Source organism: Podarcis muralis, chromosome 6 (genome assembly GCF_964188315.1).
Source record: "Podarcis muralis chromosome 6, rPodMur119.hap1.1, whole genome shotgun sequence".
NCBI lineage: Eukaryota > Metazoa > Chordata > Lepidosauria > Squamata > Lacertidae > Podarcis > Podarcis muralis.
Genome location: NC_135660.1, coordinates 89246016 through 89270328, shown reverse-complemented (window position 1 = coordinate 89270328; position 24313 = coordinate 89246016). Strand labels below are relative to the sequence as shown.

Here is a 24313-nt window from a genome sequence, read left to right as displayed (position 1 = left end):
TTTTTGCAGGGAGATTGGGAACGGAATGAGCATTGGCTAAATTCTCTCCAGCTGACATTATTCCAGCCAGGGCTTCCGCTGAAGTGGATCAGAACTGAAAACCACTAAACTGAATTAGTGGGCAATGGGACCTTTCTTCAGCAACGCTTCCATGGGATGCCAAAGCAACATGTGACATGGAGTGCCATAGGCTGGTGCCCACTAGATCTGGTGGATCTCTTAAGAAGTCACAGGGGTGTGACCAAAGAGAGGTCACAGGGGCATACCAAGCTCTGAGTTTCTCTGTATTCTCCTTCCTTGCAAAGATATTGGTGGACACTTTGCTGTTCTACAAAGCCAGTGTGGTGTAGTGGTTAAGAGTGGTAGACTCGTAATCTGGTGAACCTCCACATGCAGCTGCAGGGTGGCCTTGGGCCAGTCACACTTCTCTGAAGTCTCTCAGCCCCACTCACCTCACAGAGTGTTTGTTGTGGGGGAGGAAGGGAAAGGAGAATGTTAGCCGCTTTGAGACTCCTTTGGGTAGTGGTAAAGCGGGATATCAAATCCAAACTCTTCTTCTTCTTCTTCAAACTAGCATGCAACTAAACTGAAAAATATCAGGGATGCCTGCTGTTATAGCTGCTTCTTCGCTGGGATAAAAGTGTAGTCTCCACCTGTTGTTTATCTCCCTATCCTCCTTCTTTGCAAAGAAACAATGGGCACTTAAACACTGCAGTTTTGTTAATACTTATCAATAAAGCGTCTTGTCTTGGTTCAGGAGGGGGCCCTGCTGTCACAACATCACCTTGCTGACAAAGGTCCGTATAGTTAAAGCTATGGTTTTCCCAGTAGTGATGTATGGAAGTGAGAGCTGGACCATAAAGAAGGCTGATCGCCGAAGAATTGATGCTTTTGAATTCTGGTGCTGGAGGAGACTCTTGAGAGTCCCATGGACTGCAAGAAGATAGTGTGGATTCATGACATAATTGGTCCACGTTTACCTTTATATCCCATCCACGGCCTCGATCCAGTATATCTGAAGGAGCGTCTCCACCCCCATCATTCTACCCGGACGCTGAGGTCCAGCGCCGAGGGCCTTCTGGCAGTTCCCTCACTGCGAGAAGCCAAGTTACAGGGAACCAGGCAGAGGGCCTTCTTGGTAGTGGCACCCGCCCTGTGGAATGCCCTCCCACCAGATGTCAAAGAGAAAAACAACTACCAGACTTTTAGAAGACAGCTGAAGGCAGCCCTGTTTAGGGAGGCTTTTAATGTTTAATAGACTATTGTATTTTAATATTCTGTTGGAAGCTGCCCAGAGTGGCCGGGGAAACCCAGCCAGATGGGCGGGGTATAAATAATATATTATTATTATTATTATTATTATTATTATTATTATTATTATTATTATCATCATCATCATCATCATCATCCTACCTGGACCCCATAATCATAATCTGAGGCACTTTTTCATGTGCCCCCTCTGTAAGAGGCCTGGAGGATGGCAACACGGGAACAGGCCTATTCTGCTGTGGCTCTCTGCTTGTGGAATGCTCTCCTCAGGGAGGCTTGCCTGGCCGCGGCGGAGCAAGCCAATCGGGCGCCTGGGGCAGGGCCAACCACCCGCGAGGGTGGGGCAGTCTGGGGCAGGACGCTCCGTGGGGCCTCTGAGGAGTCTGCCTGCCTCCTCCCACTCAGCCACCCTACAGCTGAGGAGAAGGCAACGGGCGGACCGTTTGGGACATCATGGAGCCTGCAGGCACCCAAGCCACCACGTCACTCCCAGGAGAGACGTGTGGCTTGGGCGTGCTGCAGGCCGCGTGGTGAGTGCCGGCCAACATTTCGTCAACCCCCTCAGTGGTGACACCCGGGGCAGTCTGACCCCACCACACACCCCTTCCTCCGCCCCTGTCGCCTGGCACCATTGTTGTATATCTTTAGGTGCCAGGCAACAACTTTCCTCTAGAACCGGGCATCTGACTTTTAACTATCTGTGGTTTTGGGATGGGGGTGGCGCTGTGTGTTAAACCACAGAGCCTCGGACTTGCCGATCAGAAGGTCAGCAGTTCTAATCCCCGCGACGGGGTGAGCTCCCGTTGCTCGGTCCCTGCTCCTGCCCACCTAGCAGTTCGAAAGCACGTCAAAGTGCAAGTAGATTAATAGGTACCACTCCAGCGGGAAGGTAAACGGTGTTTCCGTGCGCTGCTCTAGTCCGCCAGAAGCGGCTTAGTCATGCTGGCCACATGACCCGGAAGCTGTATGCCGGCTCCCTCGGCCAGTAAAGCAGGATGAGTGCTGCAACCCCAGAGTCGGCCACAACTAGACCTAATGGTCAGGGGTCCCTTTACCTTTATCTGTGGTTTTAATGTATCCATGTGGGGCTTTTGGTCTGTGTGTCTGGTTGGTTGTAAGTTGCTTTGGGTTGCCCTGGCCAACTAAGAAACTTAACAAATAATAATAATCCTTCAAAGAAGAAGAGGATGGAGTTTGTGGTCCCCTCTTTCCCCATTTGATTCCCAAAGCAACACTGGAAGGTGGATTAGGCTGAGAGATAGTGATTGGCTTCATGGCTGAGCAAAAATGTGTGTCTTCTTGACCCAGTGCCAACCCTCAAATTAGTTTTCCACATTTGTTCTTTGATTTCAGATGTGCTATATGAAGGCATTTCTCCCTCTTAACTTTCAGATTTCTTCTGTGATTCCCAAAATCCACCCACATCTTTCCCATACCAAAGCTTAGAGCTTGGCGAAGAAACTGTTAAATTTGATTACACATGTTATCTGTGTTGGCTTTGGATGGTGGCAGAGATTTCTACTTGATCCATCTAATCTTGCAAATTGTTTGTAATGATCTCCTTAATTCTCGCGATTTCTTGACTTTTCAGTCTTTTAAGAAATTATTATTATCCTTTATTAAGGTAAACCAACAAATTAACATCATGATGATGGTAGTGTTAATATTATTAACATACATGTAAATAGAAGATGCAGCAATTGCCATAAACTTGGATGGCTTTGTAATATAAATAGACAAATTCATGGATAGATTTGTGGAGGCTGCAGCTGTGACTAAGTCCTTTCTCTGCCACTGGAGGAGAGCATGCCTCTGAATTTGCTGGAAATCACAAGCGCTGTTGCACTTATATCCTACTTATGAACTTCCCTTAGGCATCTGATTAGCTCCATTGAGAACAGGATGTTGGACTCGATGGGTCTTTGGTTTGACCCAGCAACACTCTTCTTACATTCGCATTGCAGCCAGTAATATTATTGTAGCCGAGAACACAAAGCCACAGACAGAAGACATTAATTGAGGATGGCAAACTTCATTCCAATCACCTGGTGCAAATTCCTTGGTACTACACTTTGGTGCTGTGGGTTAAACCACAGAGCCTAGGACTTGCCGATCAGAAGGTCGGCGGTTCGAATTCCCGTGACGGAGTGAGCTCCCGTTGCTCGGTCCCTGCTCCTGCCAACCTAGCAATTCAAAAGCACGTCAAAGTACAAGTAGATAAATAGGTAAACAGCGTTTCCGTGTGCTGTTCTGGTTCGCCAGAAGTGGCTTAGTCCTGCTGGCCACATGACCCGGAAGCTGTACGCTGGCTCCCTCGGCCAATAAAGCGAGATGAGCGCCACAACCCCAGAGTCGGCCACGACTGGACCTTATGGTCAGGGGTCCCTTTACCTTTACCTTTACACTTTCTGAACTTCGCATGTTGATGCCACCCATGAAATTACCGTATTTTTCGCTCTATAACACGCACCCAACCATAACACGCACGTAGTTTTTAGAGGAGGAAAATCCGTAGGCATGCCACCCGTAGGCATTCCCTCCATAACACGCACAGACATTTCCCCTTACTTTTTAGGAGGAAAAAAGTGAGTGTTATGGTGCAAAAAATACGGTATGTCCTGGAGAAGATCTGATACTAATTTTCGTGGAAACACAGTACCATCGCCGTAGCGGTTCAGTATCTCAGACTGCAGACCCTTGGGATGCTTCAACCATTAGTGTTAGATCCTCCCTTTTCTGCCTGGCAATTCCTCGGCCATCTGTCAGAGAACTTGGAATGCATCCAGCCGATTCTGCAGGGAGATGCCACAGAAGCGATTCCTGCGGACGGAGCAACTGGGCAAAGTCTGATCTGTCCAGGGATGGCCCAAGACATTTTGCTGCCCGAGGTGATTTCAAGCACAGAAGCCAACTGAATTTTACTTCCAAGCGGTGATGGGATAATGTCCTCTAGAACAGTGTTTCCCAACCTTGTGCCTCCAGCTGTTTTTGGACTACAATTCCCATCATCCCTTGCCACTGGTCTTGCTAGTCAGGGATGATGGGAGTTGTAGTTCAAAAACAGCTGGAGGCACAAGGTTGGGAAACACTGCTCTAGAACACCTGAGCCAAATTAGGAGACGCGGGACAGGCCATGTGGCAATGTAAGAGAACAGCTGGGAGAATCAGGCGAACGGCTGGGGGCTCCCGTTGCCCTCATGCCAAATTTGCCACCCAAGGCAGTAGCTTCATTTTGCCTAATGGCAAGAGTAGCTTTGGATCACCTAGTGCGTTCCTCATCTCATTACTGAAGGTGAGCTTATCATGGTCTCACATTGCTTTGAATATTCTGAATTCACTACAGAGCACAATTGTGTAGCTCTCAAGCAATAACGTACAGCTTACATTTCCCCGTTTGCTTTTTGATCCTTCCCATGGTTATGTCTGAGATTTACCAGTACCAACAATCTTTCGAACTTCCTCAAAAGCTCTGAGTAGCACTCCAGTTTAGTCTTATTAGTTGGAAGGGACCCTGAGAATCATCAGGTTTTAGTCCACCCATCTGCAGTGCAGGGATATGCAGTTGTCCCATATTTTCCTTCAGAAGCAGTGAGATTACGCACAGCAGATAGAAGGCCCAAGCTTTTATTCAAAGTATTGAACTTGCCTCAATTTTTTTTTTTTACAAGTTTTCTTGTACATTTCCCGCAAGAGATCAAGCTGATCGCACTTCTAGATGAGTAACCACTTTGTGGCTCCAGAGATCCCAGTTGCAGAATATGCCGTTGCAGTTTGCAGTCGAGTCGACAAAGTTTTTGTGGCTTGGGCTGGTTCACGGTCCTGCAGATACCGCAGTGGGCTGGAGTGCGCGCGCACGCACAAACACTATTTCCAGCGCTCCTTCCAGCGCGGAGGAGGCATGTGCAGCTTCAAATTGGCTGCAGGAGCTCCCTGAGGCCAATGGGAAGCCAGTCAGCGTCGTGGAAGGCGGTCCCCACTGTTTCACGCCGGTTTAGCACGGCGCATGGGAGCCAACCCAGCGGCCAGCGGGGGTCCCTGAGTGGGTGGCCACTTGTGGCCTATGGGCCTTAGGTTGCCGACCCCTGGTAAATGTTAAGGGGAACTTGAGTTTAAGCAGCTAATGTGCATAACAACTGGCCATTGTGCACATTCTCTTGGAAAATGTGCACATAATCCTTCCATGAAGAGGGAATCATTTCCCAGTAAATATACATAATCTCCAACAGATCTTGTCCATACACCAACTCGATTTTGTACATTCTCTTTGGGAAATAAGCATAACCTCCAAGAGGGTTTGGGGAATGTGTTTAAATCGACTGCATTTTGCATATTCTCCAAGCAATATGTACATTATACAGTCATTATGCATTGTCTCCAGGAAACATGTTTTTGTTTTCTTTTCAATTTCTTGTTCAGAAATGTGCAATTTGTACTCCCCAGGCTACCTCTTTTGGCCCACTGCCTAATCTCACATCCTCTCCCGCTGATCAGCCAAGCAGCAAGTTTATTTGGGCTTCCAAATAAAGAGAAACCTTTTATGCAGCCCCCTTTTCACCCTCTCAGCTGTTGAACAACACAGTGGGAGCAGGTTGCAGAGAGAGGGACATTTTCAACAGCTTAGGAAAAAGTTCAATAGCACCATGTATTGACCAAACTGCAGGAGGCAGTGGAAGACGGGAGTGCCTGGTATGCTCTGGTCCATGGGGTCACGAAGAGTCAGAGACGACTAAACGACTAAACAACAACAACAACAATTTGGCTTCAGAGAAATACTATAAAGTGTTTATTTCTAGGAAATCTGGCTACTGCTTTAGAAGTAATGTCCATCTCAGTTTGGATCTGGGACTTCCAGCTTATTGGCCACAAGACAAGTGTTTACATATTTATAGGAATAAACTTGTTCCAGAGAATAAACTTGTTCCAGAGAAGCGGACACGGAGCAATGGATCCAAACTACAAGAAAGAAGATTCCACCTAAACATTAGGAAGAACTTCCTGACAGTAAGAGCTGTTCGACAGTGGAATTTGCTGCCAAGGAGTGTGGTGGAGTCTCCTTCTTTGGAGGTCTTTAAGCAGAGGCTTGACAACCATATGTCAGGAGTGCTCTGATGGTGTTTCCTGCTTGGCAGGGGGTTGGACTCGATGGCCCTTGTGGTCTCTTCCAACTCTATGATTCTATGATTCTACCTTATGATCAGTGATGGAGGTAGAGTTCCCCAGGTCTATCAGTGTTTTGCAGGAAGGATTAAATGCATATGAGGAAACTTAGGTTGCAGTTAAAGGGCTTTGCTGCCTTAGCAGAACAAATCTGCTTATTAAAAAAAAACAACCCTGCACTTTTTGCTGTTAGGAAAGTGATGGAGAAAAGCATTGAAAATTGTGGAACGAGCAAATGATTAACAGGAAGAGGTATGAACGCTGGGAGTACTGGCTGACAACCCACATGGAACCAGGTAGTTTTCTTATAACCTTGCTAGATAATCAGTTTATTGCACAATGAATACACAGTCATTACTAATCTGGGTGGGATCCAGCTGTCATCCACGAAGGTGGAACTTTTGTTGCAAGGAGGATATTGCATTTTCCCTGCACTGAAGCCTGCAATCAATTGTTACTGGAAACACGTCATTCTTTCCCCAACTCAAAAAGCTTAGCGATTGAGAAGTGGATGCTTAATTCAGATTTGGGAAAGGGAGCCTCACTCTGAAATTCAGCCAGCTGGTCACTCGTCCCACAGCTCTGAGCCTTTGTCCCCTCGTTCGGCTAGTCCGTGATGTCGACAGCATCAAAGAGAATTCACGGTATTATGAGGACAGCTTTGGTAATGTTGCAGAGAAACACCTGGAAAGGAGTTGCTTACATGACAAACTGATATTCTTTCCTCCTGAAGACACACTACCAGTGCTCCCCCCCCCAAAAAAAATGTTTAGGGGTACTCTCATTCTGAGACTCAGGAAACGATGTGACAGGAAACGAGGCTGCCATCGGGAGTAGCAACGGAACTGAAGATTCACCATGCTATTCAATGGAACCTGTGCTAGAGAAGAAACTAAAAAATTTAAGTTTCTTCTCCCGTTAGATGTTTAGGGGTATGCATACCCCTGCACCCCCCCCCCCAAGAAAAAAGCATTGCACACTACTTAGGGTCTGCATTGGAGACTTAATAGTTAGGGAAAGAGAGATGCATTTATACTATGCATTAATTTTATTGCCATTGTTTTCTGGTCTTATTATTGCTATAAATTTCTATATTATTGTAAGCCTTCTTATAACACAGGTTGTTTTTGTTTTTTTTTAAAGGCATGATATGTGTAGAGTACAGGGTCAGATTTAAGGTGCTGGTTTTGACCTTTAAAGCCCTTCACGGCCTAGGACCCTCGTACCTATGGGACCACCTCTCCTGGTATGCCCCACGGAGGACCTTAAGGTCCATAAATAGCAACACCCTAGTGGTCCCGGGCCCTAAGGAAGTTAGATTAGCTTCAACCAGAGACAGGGCCTTTTCAACTCTGGCTCCAGCCTGGTGGAACGCTCTGCCTCATGAGACCAGAACCCTGCAGGATCTGATTTCTTTCCGCAGGGCCTGTAAGACAGAGTTGTTCTGCCTGGCCTTTGGCTTGGAGCCAATTTGATTCCCTCCCCCTCTTTCTTTTTTCTTTTTCCTTTCTCCTCCTGTGATGAGGCTGTCATTTTAATATTTTAATGTTTCAGTATTTTAATTTTGTATTTTAATCTTGTTTTTAAGTTGTATTAATTCAACTTGTTTTTATTCTTGCTTGTTAGCCGCCCTGAGCCCGGCCTATTATTATTATTATAATATAAATCTATTCAATAAAGAAAGAAAGAAAGAAAGAAAGAAAGAAAGAAAGAAAGAAAGAAAGAAAGAAAAAATAAGGTTTAAGTGTGCTCACTGAATGATGAGCTACTTGCCTGGTGAGAAGACTGCTGACATCACAAGAGGTCTAGGTAGATCCAAGAGTGCTAGAATCAGTGGCCTCTCTATATAACAGTGGGCAAATGAAGTGAAGGAGTATTGGAAGCCCAGTTCAGGTTGCCATGTAGGTTGCTGAAATGAAAGGTATCCAAGTGTTTTTGGAAATCCTTCCCCCCCCCCCCCCCATGTGTAGGGCTGCTTTAACAAGAAAATCTGCAATCATGGTGTTTGGAGGAAGGGCTTTGGTATGATAACTACGGGGGAACATTTTGGTTGGTATGATAACTACGGGGGAACATTTTGGAACAAAGTGAAACAGATGGATTCCCCTTAAATCATAATGGAACCAGATGTCTTATACTTGAAATCCAAAAGGCTGTAGAGCACCTTTTAATTTGGCAGGGAGAAGGTGGTGACTGGCACCTGGTTTAGGGTGATTCAGCCCTTTAGATTCCGTTCTAATCTAACCTGACCCCCAAGTGCTTAAAGTAGGAAATCCAGAAATAAAGTGCTCTCAACTGATGGTTCTACTTCAAGACTTCCTGCAATGGAGAAAGAACCCCTCACCCTCTAGGGCTAGGCAATTGTTTCCATTGTTGAACTGCTCTTAATCATCAATATTTATCTGAAGATTCAACTGATACCTGCCCTCCTACAACTTAAACCATTCAATCTAGTTCTCTCCGTGGGTGCAGTTGAGAACAAATCTTTACCCTCTTCTGTGCGACAGCCTTCAGGTATTTGAAGAGTGCTCTCGTCTTCCACCTATGAAGTCATTGGTGAAATTTGGGTAATATAGTTGGCGACTGTGTAATGTTACTGTTGCTGTTGATTTTATCCACACATACCGTAACTATCCTTAAAATGGAAATACTGAAGGGCAGTGTATGATTTTTTAAAAAAATTACATTGCTGTGAAGGAAAAGTAGGGTGGGAGCAGCAGATAAGCTCAATGAGTCTTTAACTGCACCTTGCATAAAGCTCAGACAGACACTATCAGATGTATATTTGACCAAAATGGATAGATAACCATCAAATTCAAGGTGATCTTTTAGCTGAATGACGAACAGGACAGTGACTTATAAAGTAGATTTATTTGTTGTAGGTGCAACTTATTTTATCACAAGTTGTAACTAAAGAGCTACACGATTGTAGAAGTGCTTATTGTTACCAACTGCTTCAGTGTTAGTGGAGTATATGGTAGATCTTGATATTTTTGGCAGACAAAATATTTTTGATATTTTGTTTTTCTGCATACAAAAGCCAGTGTTGACATATCTCAATCAACGGAGTACCGCTAAGCACAAAAATCCCAACAAAATGAATTGTCCATGTTCTTGTCTCTAGATCTTCCGTGGTTTATTTCTCTTATTGCCAGAATTCCGCAACTGAGAGAGTAATAACATCAGACCGACCACACGCATCGCCACCAACACCAGGAATCATGTCCATTCTTTACGCAAAGGAATTGATGAAGACCGTCAGTTACTAAGGTTGCCTTATTGCAGGGCAAACAATAAATCACTAAACTTTAAAAAAATCTTTTTCTGGCGTACTGTGCTTCAGGTTGCACTTATTATCAACTGCCCATAACTCTTGGAGTAACAAATGCCCAAGTTCCCAATAGAACCATACCCCCCAAAAAGAAAAAGGTGGTGTTGGATGAGGCACCCTGTACAAGCTTGTCTCAATCATATTCATTTAGTAACCAAAGAGAGAATCATGACTTTTCTCTAGCCAAGCCTATGGCTTCCAGTCACTGCAGCAAGATAGGCAGTCGAATGAATAATAATAAGAAGAAGAGTTTGGATTTGATATCCCGCCTTTCACTCCCTTTAAGGAGTCTCAAAGCGGCTAACATTCTCCTTTCCCTTCCTCCCCCACAAGAAACACTCTGTGAGGTGAGTGGGGCTGAGAGACTTCAGAGAAGTGTGACTGGCCCAAGGTCACCCAGCAGTTGCATGTGGAGGAGCGGAGACACGAACCCGGTTCCCCAGATTACGAGACTACCGCTCTTAACCACTACACCACACTGAATAACACCAAGAAACCCCTAACCGAGTGTGTGAGAACTTCTGATATAGAGGGAGACCTGCCCCTCCATCATTGCTAACACCCAAATAGGATGCTGAGTCCCAGATCTAGACCAGTTAAAATTCGGCAGTAGAAGAAGTTATCATATACAGATCACTTCCGAAGAGTATACAGTGCATATATATCTCAGGATCAAATGCAATTATTCTTAACATTGTTCATCACTGTGATTACGCACCCGGTACCCACCTAAGATGTCATCATGTGCAATACACATTCGGACCAACAGCTTGTGCTTTCTGATTTTTATGGCGTAGGTTATCAGAAAGCGGAATGGAAAGAGAGTTATAAATCAAGTATTTTGAGTCCCAGTCGTGTTCTTTTGCAAAAAAAACCACACTGGGCTGCTAGTGATGCATTTCGAGGTAGACGGCACTTTGTGTGTGAAACAGTATATAAAGGTATTTAAAGCAGAGCACCAGGCACCAACCAGCTCACTACATAGGATGAGCACAGCATCACTTTAAAAGCTGACTGCAAAAAGCGTCGGATGGAAAGCACACACCCAGCAATAATATGTCAGGTAAACTCTGGTTTTAAGTTCCAGAGTCCTTCCCCGCTTGGCCTCCTATAAAAAGTGCAGAGGTTTCTCAGGAGCTCTCGAAAGACCGAGGACTGTTCCACAGTCAGTTTTGATTCAAACTCCTGCAGTATTTCCTGAGTGCTGGCTTGACCAGGAACCCGGGCCTGGAAAGCCAAGAAGTTTCGGACGTCCATCAGTAACTCCTGATGTTCTGTAGCTACAGAGGGTGCGGCTGCTCCCTGCGGGAGATTCTCCTCCGTTTGACTGTCAGTTGTCTGGGGTACAGTCAGATGGTTTCTTTCCCTCATTTTAGCTAGCAGAGATGATGAGTCCATGGCATTTGAAGAAGACTCTCCCGCTTCCACCCTTCCATCGAAGTGAGCGGGAGAAATATTTCTGCTTTTATTCTCTTCTCTCCTTTTCTCAAGATCCTGCAAACAGAAATGGGAAAATACTGAAGGAAGCTCTCATATACACAGAACCTCATCCCCTTGTGAAAAACAGCAGTTTATAGCGAGAACAACAAAAATCTTCTGTAGATGGCGAACTGCCAAGGAAGTGTGAGCCCGGAAGTTTACAGGTTCATCTTTCCTTGGTCACGAAATCTCTGTGGCTTTATAGCTTAGTGATCAAGTAGCAGAAGGGCCAGTGTCACACCAGCCCTGTTTTACACTATCAATTCAAGTCATATTGGACCTATCAAAAATCTTGAAAAATTATGTATTTAGGAAAGCATTTTCAAAACGGCAAAGGAGGTGAAGATAATTTGTCAATGCAATGGGAACCTGTTGAAATTATAGACACACAAGATTCTTTTGTGAGAAGGTTTTGGGTAGCTTTTCATTTATACAAGTTTGAACACTTATGGTGCCTTCTGTCTGTACAATGGCTAATCTGGATCCAGCCAATTGTGATTTGAAAACACAAGATTCTAATTTCCTTATTATTTCCATATATACACAGAAATTGTGTGTGTGTGTGCGTGCACACATGTACACATCATTATATTGCTGTATAATGAATGTAATTTATAATAATTATTTGTAGCATATTTTATCATCTCTCTGGAAGATCAAATTACACATTCTGTGCTTCACTGGAAAGCTATGGTTTTTTTAAAATGAACAGTAACAGATGTGTTTTGTTAGCGCAAGTGTTAGCACTGAACACTGACAAATATATCAAACGACATCACATTAAAGTGGCAATCACTTTGCAAAGGGTGATATTTGTCTACATTTTGATAGCTTCAATGGATTATAGAACACGGACATGACTTCTTTTGCACTTAGTTTGACATAAAACTGCATTTTTACTTGTCTCAGTCTCAGCCCCAGCTGCACTACTGCAAGGAAGGAATAATGCTCCTGTTTTTAAGTTTAATTCAGCTAGATTGAGCAGTCAGCAAGCAAATAATGATCTCTGCTGGGAGCTTTCAAGCTGTGGAATGACGTTGTAGGCTTGTCATATGAAGTGCTTATTCACCTTGCATTTCTTTCCTGGAGATGGAGAGGAGGTAGACTCTGTCACCAAGGTTGGGTTCCTCTTCTGACCAAATCTGCTTCTGAAACATACCAAAGAATTGCACACAAATTCTTTGCAAATGTATACCCGTGATAAGATAGATAAATGCAAGGGAATGCAGAGACCTTTTTCCACCCGTGAATAACTTTCTGGGGACCGCATGCTCACGGTGGGTGAAGCCAGAGGCAAAAGTGGATGCAGCTGGAAGATGTGACTTTTACTTTGTAAGGCAGGTTACATTCCAGCCATGTGAAGGCCAGAGGTTTCCACAAACCTATAGCCATCTTTCCACACACACACACACACACACACACACACACACACACACACACCCGGCAATCAAGAGGCATTATCCTACTTCAAGGACACATTTCAGCCAGACAAAGCGCTCAGAATACCTGAAGGAGCGTCTCCACCCCCATCGCTAAACCTGGACACTGAGGTCCTCCTCCCGAGGGTCTTCTGCTGTTCCCCTCATTGCAAGAAGTGAAGTTACAGGGAACCAGGCAGAGGGCCTTCTCAGCAGTAGCGCCCTCCCTGTGATACACCCTCCCTCCAGATGAAAAGGAGATAAAGAACTATACAACTTTTAGAAGACATCTGAAGGCAGCCCTGTTTCGGGAAGTTTTTAATGTTTGATTTTATGTTTTAATATATGCTGTAAGCTGCCAGGAGTGGCTGGGGCAACCTAGACAGATGGGTGGGGTATTATTGTTAGGTAAAGGTAAAGGGACCCCTGACCATTAGGTCCAGTCGTGGCCGACTCTGGGGTTGCGGCACTCATCTCACTTTATTGGCCGAGGGAGCTTCCGGGTCATGTGGCCAGCATGACTAAGCCGCTTCTGGCGAACCAGAGCAGCGCACGGAAACGCCGTTTACCTTCCCGCCTATTTATCTACTTGCACTTTGACATGCTTTTGAACTGCTAGGTTGGCAGGAGCTGGGACCGAGCAACGGGAGCTCACCCCGTCGCAGGGATTCGAACTGCCGACCTTCTGATCGGCAAATCCTAGGCTCTGTGGTTTAACCCACAGCGCCACCCACGTCCCTATTATTATTATTATTATCAAACAGCTCAGCTCAGGACAGCTTCAGAGCACCTTGCAACTGTTCCGCTTAGGCAAAAGCCCAGCTCCATGCTGCTCTGTGGGAGATTATGAGGGCTGAAGCAGAGAATCCAGGCAGTAAAATGAGTTTAAAATTTGATCGTCCATTTACCTTACTCCTCTTGGTAAAACTTTACGGAGGTAATGGTACCGGAAGTATACAGTCGTACCTTGGCTGTCAACCGGAATCTGTTCCGGAAGTCGGTTCGACTTCTGAAAACGTTTGACAACCAAGGCACAGCTTCCAATTGACTGCAGGAGCTTCCTGCACCCAATCGGAAGCTGCGTCAGATGTTTGGCTTCCAAAGAATGTTCGCAAACCGGAACACTCACTTCCGGGTTTGCGACGTTCAGGAGCCAAAATGTCATATGAAGTTCGGGAGCCAAATGACTCCCAATGTTTGACTTCCAAGATACAACTGTACTTCAGATATATAAACTAGTAAAAGTCAATGAATCTGAAAGTGGTGCCATAGACCTTACTTTGTTCTTGCTGGAAAACCAGCAGAAGTGGCTCCCTGGTATCGTTGCCGAGAGATCTTCAGCACTCTGAGGGCATCCTGAGCGACACGATTGGCTTCTGCTTCCACCAGCACGTAATCCGGACTGGAGGCTTCCATAATGGCATCGTGCTTCATTACACTGTGTATTCCTGGGAGAAAAGAGGAACATGGCTTGCTTTAAAAAATAGAAAGCACATTTTACAAGACCAATGGAGGGGCTTAGGCATAGGTGGTGCCAGGGGGGCAGGGAGCAAGCCCCCCAAACAAGGAGCTTGTGCCCCACCATTTGCCCCCCATTTCTGAACCTCTATCATTAACATATGCTGCAATTTCTCTCTCCAGCCCACTTAGAAATATACTTTACCCCTTCTGTGCGCTCCCAGGAATTTCTTTCTGGTGCAGCCACAGGACTAAGCTTACAGTAATCCTTGAAGGCACCACATTGAGCCGCATGAAATGGAAGTCCATCAACCTGGTATCTGAAGAAGTGTGCATGCACACGAAAGCTCATACCAAGAACTAACTTAGTTGGTCTTTAAGGTGCTACTGGAAGGATTTTTTTTGTTTTGAGTAATCCTTGAGTCATTTTTCAATCTAAAAGAACAGCTCTAAGTGCTAAAGATTAGCACTCTACAGTACCACGATTAACAAAACAGAAGAGATAAGTACAACAACTAAACAACTTTGCTTAAGATTTCCTGTATCTCTTTTATGGGAAGAAAAACTTTTGCTCAATGACCCTGGTTGTCTTTGATTGGCTGTAGTGAAATTTGTTTTTGTGTGAGAGTGGTGTGTGTGTGTTTTTGGATCAGGTTAGCCAGATTGATTTGTATGCTGTTGGCGGGTTCTTGTTGCCTTGTTGGGCTGTGTGTGTGATAAAGGGTAACCATACTGGGGTGAAGGTGCCTTCTTCTATTTGTCCCCGTGTCAGTTTCAGTTTGTTGGTTAGTTTTTCTAATAAGGCTGTTTCCCATACTATTTGATACCATTGGTCTATGCTTACTCCTGACAGGTCGTTCCAGTGTCTGGCTATGATGCTTCTGGCTGCTGACAATAGGTGGGTTATGAGTTCTTTGTGTTGTGAGTGGGCATTATTGTCTTGGAAGATGTTTAGTAGGGCCAGTTCTGGGGTGACTTCTAAACTCAGGGGCTTCTTAAAGTATCCTGGGCCCACGTTGTTCAGGGCTTTGTCTATTAATACAAGAACCTCGAAGGTAACATCTGGCAGTGCAGATGTTTTAGCAGAGGTGGCACACGCTGCCATCCGCAATGGGCCTTCTGGGCCTGGGCCAGGCTAAATTCTGCACAGAGAGAGAGTTACCTGATTTTTTGAAAAGCTTCTCCAAAACATAATCCTCGACTTTCTTGGGATGTTTCTCTTCCTCGCTGTCCTCCTTTCGGTACTTTCTCTGCTTCACAAGGTGAGGAATCCGCTGACCCTCAAATCTGGCATCCCGAGAACTTTTCCGTTTCCGTGGCCTGTGCTTGTGATGTTTCGTTTTTGAGGTGTGCTTGCTGCAATTATTCTCCGGTTCCTCATTCCCATCCTGCGCCTGGCAATGGCTATTTTTCTCATGTACGAGATCACACCGACTTTCAACAAATACGCTTGTATCACCAACGGGAAAGGAATCCAAACATCCCACATTCTCGGGCGCTTCTTTCTTCTCCAACTGCGCTCCCTCATCACCTGATCCTAAAGGTTTCTCTTCCACTCCGCTCAATGGATCTGTAGGAGCAGCTGCCGTCATCCAAGCATCGCTTTGGGGAGGACTGCAAATCCGAGGCGACACTTCTGTGCTGCGCCTGCCTGTTTCATCTGGTTCTGCTGCTGTAGTAGGTGAACTTACACGCTGTCTTTCGGAGAAGGAATCTGGCAGCCTGGTGCTTGTGGATGATGTACGCCCTGCAAGACGGTGCCGTCGCTTAGAAGCGTCAGCTAAGTTCACAGCTTTACGCTTTAACTGCCATTTGGGTGTTGGAACATCAGAGCCAGTGCCTGAAACGAATTACACAGAAAATCACTGGCTGTTGCTATCCCATGTTTTGTTGTGCAGATGCTACAATTCCTCATCAGACATACCTGCAAATATAGCGCTGGTTTCGGTCCCTTGTGCCCCATCTGGGCTGCTCAACGTAAAGAGTTCATAGAGGTCGTTTGATTTGAAGAAGCGCCTCTGCTTCGGATCCTTCAACACTCTATTTGTTAGAAACTGTTTGAAGATTTGTCTGGAAAAACCCCACAGAATTTTGTGTTAAGATATGCATAGCTTTCTGTTCAAAGCACTAAACTTAACAATGCGAATTTTGCCCCAGGGAAAAATTACACAGTGCAGCATGCTTCACATGGATGCTCCGAGTTGCTTTGGTAACTTTTAAGCAATCCACAAACTGCTAACCATATGAGTTTACTGCACTTAATCTCATGACACACCAAAGATATATCCCACGAGACACTGTTTATCCACAGCAGAAAATACAAACAAAAAGGAAATCCCCATAAAAGAGGAGGAAGGGGGAAAGAAAGCTAAATCCAGTAAGAAGTTTGGCAGAGGGTCCAACAAGCTATAATAAAAGTTGCTTCAGTTCCTGAAGAAGAGAAGAGTTTGGATTTGATATCCTGCTTTATCACTACTCAAAGGAGTCTCAAAGCGGCTAACATCCTCCTTTCCCTTCCTCCCCTACAATAAACACTCTGTGAGGTGAGTGGGGCTGAGACACTTCAGAGAAGTGTGACTGGCCCAAGGTCACCCAGCAGCTGCATGTGGAGGAGCGGAGACGCGAACCCGGTTCCCCAGATTACGAATCTACCGCTCTTAACCACTACACCACACTGGCTCTCTGAAGGCAAGAGAGATGGTAATATTAAAAGAAAAACTCGAGGGGAGTGAGGATATGGAACTGAGGGGAGCTATGCTCGTCATTAAGCCTATCAATAACTTTTAACACTAAATTCACACTAGTCACCCACACAGTACCTGCTTCAGGGGCTTCCTGATACAGAGCCAACATTTTTCTGGTACTTTTGCATCCCAGCATCTCATAATAAAAGAACCAAGCAAACTCCAGCCTAGAGAGGGCAAGTGTGATGATCTTAAAAGCTAAGAGACTGGTTAGAATAAAAACAACTTCTTTGGGACTTGAACCTTAGTGTCCTGTGTCAAACCTACAAGCTGTGGCTGTGAACTGGCCTGGCTTAGATGTCACAACCAAACCATGGTTAGGACACCAGGAATATGCTGCAGAACGTATTGCTTTTCTTTTCTTTACACCACGTCAGTGAGGCCAAGAGAGGGGTCCTGTTGTCTGGGCAGCCCAGGACCTCCACACTGCTAACGCAGCAGTTTGACTTCACCCCCGGAGGTGCACTCCACTGACAGAGAAATGCCAACAACAGCAATAAGGCTCCTCCTCAGCTTCCAGGTTCATGATAATTCTATTTAGATATTTCTATTTACAAACTATGGTTGTTACTGAGCATAATTCGCAGATATTACGGTTTGAGATAGGTCCCTAATTCTGGCTTGGAAGTGATCTATGCTCCATACAAACTTACAGCAGATTCCCAGTTACTGAACCATGGTTTTGCTCATGATGTCTAAACCGCTTATTTCAGGCACAAGCAGCTCCCGCCCTACTGGAAGTGGCTACCATATGTTATTCTCTACTGTCAGAAAAAGCTTCCTAAGGCTTGTCGGATGGAAGAAGCTAGATCCACGGATACAGGTTTGTGTCAGTATTTACAGAACCAGGGCATGCAAACTTTTGTTACGCTATACTGCCAGCCTTTAAAGTGTTGATCCGTTCTGGGATAGGGTGGGGTGGTTTGGAAGGAAGGAAGGAAGGAAGGAAGGAAGGAAGGAAGGAAGGAAGGAATACATTTTCTCTTTCCCATATCTCCAAAGACCTTCCTTTGTGTGTGATGTGCTTTGTGTTCAGCCCCCAAACTGAACATTTTGTAACTATGTATGCATCTTAAAAACAGTAGCTGCATGGTGATAGCAGCTACGAAATTAAAAGACGCCTGTTTCTTGGGAGAAAAGCAATGACAAACCTAGACAGCATCTTAAAAAGCAGAGACATCACCTTGCCGACAAAGGTCCATATAGTTAAAGGTATGGTTTTCCCAGTAGTGATGTATGGAAGTGAGAGCTGGACCATAAAGAAGGCTGATCGCCGAAGAATTGATGCTTTTGAATTATGGTGCTGGAGGAGACTCTTGAGAGTCCCATGGACTGCAAGAAGATCAAACCTCTCCATTCTGAAGGAAATCAGCCCTGAGTGCTCATTGGAAGGACAGATCCTGAGGCTGAGGCTCCAAGACTTTGGCTACCTTATGAGAAGAGAAGACTCCCTGGAAAAGACCCTGATGTTGGGAAAGATGGAGGGCACAAGGAGAAGGGGCCGACAGAGGATGAGATGGTTGGACAGTGTTCTCGAAGCTACCAGTATGAGTTTGACCAAACTGTGGGAGGCAGTGGAAGACAGGAGTGCTTGGCGTGCTCTGGTCCATGGGGTCACAAAGAGTCGGGCACGACTAACTGACTAACCAACAACAAGTAGCTGCATTCACCAAGATATACACAAGCGGCATGCACTTCCAAGTAGCCCCTGACCTGCCACTGAGCTCCTTGCTTAGCACAAATGGTGACACACAAGCCAGGACATACCCCTTTCCCCCAGCCCTACCCCCATCCAGGGCTGGAATTTCTCCTTGCACATGTTGTCGTGTTGCACATGTTGTCGGCATAGGCTGAAAAAGAACACGATGCAGCAAAACGGCTGAAGCTAAGCAGGTTTGAGCCTGGTTAGTGCCTGGATGGGAGGCTGCCTGAGAACCCTTTGTATACTGCTTTAAGTTTCACAGCAGGGGGGGAAAACGGCAAAATACAAATAAATGCTGTTCTTCAGAGCTGCACCTGGTGAAACACTAGCAAGTCAATGCGAGTATGTCACTCACCTGTGGTAAATCTTTTCTTCGATAGTACCAGCAGTAAGAAGTCTGTACACGGTTACTTCTCTCATTTGGCCTATTCTCCAAGCACGTTCACGAGCCTAGAATACAAAGAAGTGTTTTGCAAACGGCATTTTCAGACACAAAATTCCAGGAGCCAGACCAAATTAAAAACCTTAACTAATGTGCTTAAAAGCAGCCACATCGCCGTCTTTGGAAAAAGAAGCAGACATGCAATTTTTGGCATGAAAATAGTTCAGGGGGAGAGGATTAAATCCTGCTCCATCCATGCTGTGATTAAAAACTGGACCAGGATTCCCAGAGCTACATTTTCTAAAGGAAGAGATGTGAGTGGTTCTAAGCACATTTGGCTAAAACACCTTCAGCATGGATGTGCAGCCTGGAAAACCACAGCAGTTCAACATCCTGAGCCTTGAATGCTTCTGAATGGTCAAAGTTAAGACATCCTGGCTCAAGGCAGATATTGAATTGGCTTATTTATAAAGGTGGGACGTGGGTGGCGCTGTGGGTAAAACCTCAGTGCCTAGGACTTGCCGATCAGCGGTTTGAATCCCCGCAGCGGGGTGTGCTCCCGTTGTTCGGTCCCAGCGCCTGCCAACCTAGCAGTTCGAAAGCACCCCCGGGTGCAAGTAGATAAATAGGGACCGCTTACTAGTGGGAAGGTAAACGGTGTTTCCGTGTGCTGTGCTGGCTCGCCAGATGCAGCTTGTCACACTGGCCACGTGACCCGGAAGTGTCTCCGGACAGCGCTGGCCCCCGGCCTCTTGAGTGAGATGAGCGCACAACCCTAGAGTCTGGCAAGACTGGCCCGTACGGGCAGGGGTACCTTTACCTTTATAAAGGTACATCTCAGATTTAATATTCTTTTCCATGAAACCTACCTGAGTGTCTGTGCTGGGATTCCAGTCGGGGTCATAAATAATCACTCTGTCTGCACCCGTCAAGTTAATACCAAGCCCACCGACTCGAGTGGTAAGTAGGAATACAAATAAGGATTCGTCCTGTAAATACATACACAAGCCACATTTAGGAAAAGTTTTAAAATGCGTTTGTAGGTCTTTCCAGCCTATGGATGCAGTGAACGTGCTTCTTAGCTGTCCAAGGCTGTAAAATCCTAAACGTTTTTACTTGGGAACAGATTCCACTAAAATAAAGCTAAAACTAACTTACACCTGTGATTCACATACAGCAAACATAGTTATTTGCGTGTAGGAGAAAGGCCACACATCTGCAAAGTTCAAGTGCTAAGAATTATTATAAGCTGATCAAATAATTGGTGTGACATGGGAACCATTAGAACTGAACAGAATAGGAAAAGCTTCATTCATTCTTCCGTCTGAACTGTGAATCTAAATTTAAACCCTGCCAGGCTTGAAATTCCAAGGGTGGGTGGGTGGATGGGCAATTTATGCAGTTTTAAAAACTATTTAATAATAATAATAATAATAATAATAATAATAATAATAATAATAATAATATTTTATTTATATCCCGCCCTCCCCAGCCGAAGCTGGGCTCAGGGCGGCTAACAACAATCAAATAATCAAACAGTCAAATAATCACACATTCTAAAAATATTTCATTATAAAAATTAATTAAAATCAAATTGATGGCAACCGATTAAGCAAAATTCTGTGCAGGTTGCCAGAGGAGGGAGTCAGGCTGTGCCTGACCAAAGGCCTGGTGGAACAACTCTGTCTTGCAGGCCCTGCGGAAAGATGTCAGGTCCCGCAGGGCCCTGGTCTCTTGTGACAGAGCATTCCACCAGATTGGAGCCGCAGCCGAGAAGGCCCTGGCTCTAGTTGAGGCCAGCCTAACCTCTCTGAGGCCTGGGACCTTGAGGATGTTATTATTTGCAGACCGTAGGTTTCTCTGTGGGGCATACCAGGAGAGGCGGTCCCATAGGTACGAGGGTCCTAGGCCTCTTTAGGAGCTTTGTAAGTGATAAATAATAATCACAGTACAGTGGTACCATGGTTCTCAAACTTAATCCGTTCTGGGAGTCCGTTTGACTCCCGAAACTGTTCGCAAACCAAGGCGCAGCATCCGATTGGCTGCAGGAGCTTCCTGCACTCAGTTGGAAGCCACGTCGGGTGTTTGGCTACCGCAAAATGTTCGCAAACTGGAACACTTACTTGTGGTTTTGCAGTGTTCGGGAGCTGATTTGTTCGACAACTAAGCTGTTTGAGAACCAAGGTACCACTGTAACTTTAATTTTAAATATTGGTGCATCTTCGAATCTCATCCTTTCCTGTTATGTAGCAGCAGCAGCAGCAGCAACAGCAGCAGCAGCAATAATAATAATAATAATAGTAATAATAATAATAATAATAATAATAATAATAATAATAATAATAGTAGTAGTAGTAGTAGTAGTAGTAGTTATTATCGGAACCTGGTAAATGTTTTGTTATTTTGAGTAATCCCTCATTCAAAATGTGTTGGGCATGTTGTACCTGGGTATAGTTCCAGAGGTTTCCTACAAGTCTTTTCATCTGAGTCTTGCTCTTCTTACGAAACTGAATGCTAAATTCCATGCTTCTCCAATGAAGATCAGAGACCACCTGGCTGATCCAGAGTTTCTTACCTCATTAAACCTTGCAATAAGGGGTTGCCTTGATGCCACTGTTGTGGTGCCATCCATCTTGAGATAGGAATAGCTTCTCTGCTTTAGAAACGCTTCGAGAATGTGCAGCATCTGCAAAATTGAGGGGGGAAAGATTTATGCTGAGCAGGAAAACAAAATCAAAACAGTCACTGTACAGCATAAAAACTAATGGCAGAGATCATGATGATGACGACGATGACTTATTAAATGTCTATACTGCCACTCGTCGAAAGATCACAAGGTGGTTTACAATATAAAACCAGAAAAATACATTTAAACACTTCTCTCGCACAGAAATTGTTTCTGCCCACCCATGCCTAATAAATTCAAAGCAGGTTCTAAGTAGGACGTTTTTCAGCCACAAATTAAAATCCAGGTCTAACCAAAGTTGGTATGTGCAACTGAAATTAGAGTAGGGAATGCTCTTACCAAAGTACCAAAACCAGATTTTATTTACTATCTAATGGACTTAAAAATTGAAGATTCACTTTTACTCTTAATTTTTAAAAAAATACCAGTTAATCCAATTAACAGCTATCTTATTTGGTGTCAGGGAAATTGTTCAATATATATTGACAGTGGCATGAGCAACTATCTGTTAAAATTTGGGGGGGAGGGGAGGGAGAAGGACTCCAACATTGGAATGGTAAAACCGATCAACAGAGTCATAAAGGCGAGGCAATCTTATCTCTTTGTTGAAAAATCTAGTTTTCATCATTGAAAACAGGTGTAAGAAGTGCAAGAAAATGTAAATCCACACACATTGTTGAGAAGATTGTGAAATATTTTATGTATTGGAAGCAATTGGCGTATGCATTTCTATCTGAATTCTTTAGGTAGTTATAAGTTGGAAATTTGCATCTATTTATCTACTACGTAACTTGCTAAAATGTATCCTGTTATTTTTATTTTTCTTAGTACAGTGGCAAAGGACCCCTGACAGTTAAGTCCAGTCGCAGACGACTCTGGGGTTGCGGTGCTCATCTCGCTTTACTGGCCAAGGGAGCTGGCGTTTGTCCGCAGACAGCTTCTGGGTCATGTGGCCAGCATGACTAAGCCGCTTCTGGAGAACCAGAGCAGCACACGGAAACGCCGTTTACCTTTTCGCCAGAGCGGTACCTATTTATCTACTTGCACTTTGATATGCTTTCGAACAGCTAGGTTGGCAGGAGCTGGGACCGAGCAACGGGAGCTCACCCCATCACAGGGATTCGAACCGCCGACCTTCTGATTGGCAAGCCCTAGGCTCTGTGGTTTAGACCACAGCGCCAACCGCACTTCGGTTTAAGAACAGCCCTGTTTCCGAACTCTTTGGTATACGAACTCCGCAAAACCGGAAGTAGTGTTCTGGTTAGCGAACTTTACCTTGGTTTACGAACAGAAGGCCTCATTAGGGAAAGCACAGCTCGGTTTAAGAACAGCTTTGGTTTAAGAACAGACTTCTGGAACGGATTAAGTTTGTAAACCGAGGTACCACTGTATTGTTATCATGTATTTATTTGAAAATATAAACAAAAACACACGTGTATATTCCCCAGGCATGTCGATCAGAACTCCACAGAACCTTGCCCCTTGGCTTTAAAACATTGCTTTCTGGGAGGATTCTGCAGGCAACTTTCTAGCGTGCAGCACCAGGTCACAGCTGTGGACTTTAGACAGAGAAGATGCAAAGTGTGACTTACCTGCCGAGACTGAGTAAAGAGAAGTACTCTGTGGCCTTGCTTGTGCCATATTTTCAGCAGAGACTCTACAACTATCATTTTCCCAGAACGCTTCCAGAATCCAAAATGGTCTTCTTCCTTCAATTCTTCATCAGGGACACCCTTCAAAATTTTAGGACCACCGGAAAAGAGGTCTGGGTGGTTGCAGATCTTTCTCAGGGCCACCAATCCAGAGAAAATCTACACGGAGGACAGCCAAATGTTTATTCTCTGCATGTTCCGGTCCTTCCACATTTAAGCCAGCATAATAGATCAGAATGAAAGCAAGTGGCCACTGGAAGAAGGTTTTCAACAAGAGACTAGGGCTCTTATACCGTAACATATCACCAGCTAAACTTTGCAGTATATGATGGCATCTGGGAGGAGGAAAGAAAGCGGGGAGGGAAAAGGCAGCTGCTGGCCATGCAGACGATTGGTGTCACTGTGCGCAACTTCTGCCTCTTCCTGGTGAGGCTGGGCAGACAGACCCTATAAGCCTGGGTACCGCATGGCACGGCACTGCAGAGCTGCCAGTCTCCCTGGAACCGCCAGCTGTGGCTCGTCCTGACGACAGCCGCTTGCTGCTCAAGAAGTGGCTACCGGGAGCCACCCATTCCGCTTGGTGCAAGGAGGGAGGAGGCGAAATGGAAACAAGAAGAAATCCCAATGAAAGAAGAATGGCAGACGAAATTAATGGACTATGCAGAATTGGACAAAATGACAGGAAGGATTCGAAACCTGCGGGACCAGAGATTTACAGAAGATTGGAAGAAGTATATGAACTATTTGAAGAGCAACGGTAATCAACAAATTACGCTAGTAGGACTACAAGAGGTTTTGTAAGGAGAAATATACGAAGTGTTACAAAGTAGAAAAAGATAGAGATATTGGTTATGAGTTTGAAATGTAATAGGGAAGAGAAGAAATGCAGACTGAGAGATTAGAATGCCAAATAAGTTATGCACTGCCAAAGGTACTGGCTGCAGAATTCCCTCTTTCAATTCCACCACCACTCCTCTGCTTCTCTTCCTACAGTGCTTGTTTTCACTGAGACATATGAACTACCGTATTTTTCAC

At 45.0% G+C, this 24313-nt stretch overlaps 1 protein-coding gene across 1 annotated transcript in view; it reads right to left on the bottom strand.

Moving 5' to 3' along the window:
* Positions 1-9278: 9278 nt before the first annotated feature.
* The window catches only part of ERCC6 (ERCC excision repair 6, chromatin remodeling factor), a 49089-nt gene continuing 34054 nt past the window's right edge, over positions 9279-24313 (bottom strand). Inside the window, exons 13-21 of the mRNA XM_028728897.2 lie at positions 23219-23437; positions 21516-21626; positions 19810-19929; positions 18914-19008; positions 16037-16182; positions 15275-15952; positions 13934-14102; positions 12306-12384; positions 9279-11251 (exon numbers count right to left, since the gene is read on the bottom strand). Coding sequence (XP_028584730.2) covers positions 10817-11251; positions 12306-12384; positions 13934-14102; positions 15275-15952; positions 16037-16182; positions 18914-19008; positions 19810-19929; positions 21516-21626; positions 23219-23437 — 2052 coding nt within the window. The 3' untranslated portion in view covers positions 9279-10816. The remainder of the gene's footprint in view (positions 11252-12305; positions 12385-13933; positions 14103-15274; positions 15953-16036; positions 16183-18913; positions 19009-19809; positions 19930-21515; positions 21627-23218; positions 23438-24313) is intronic.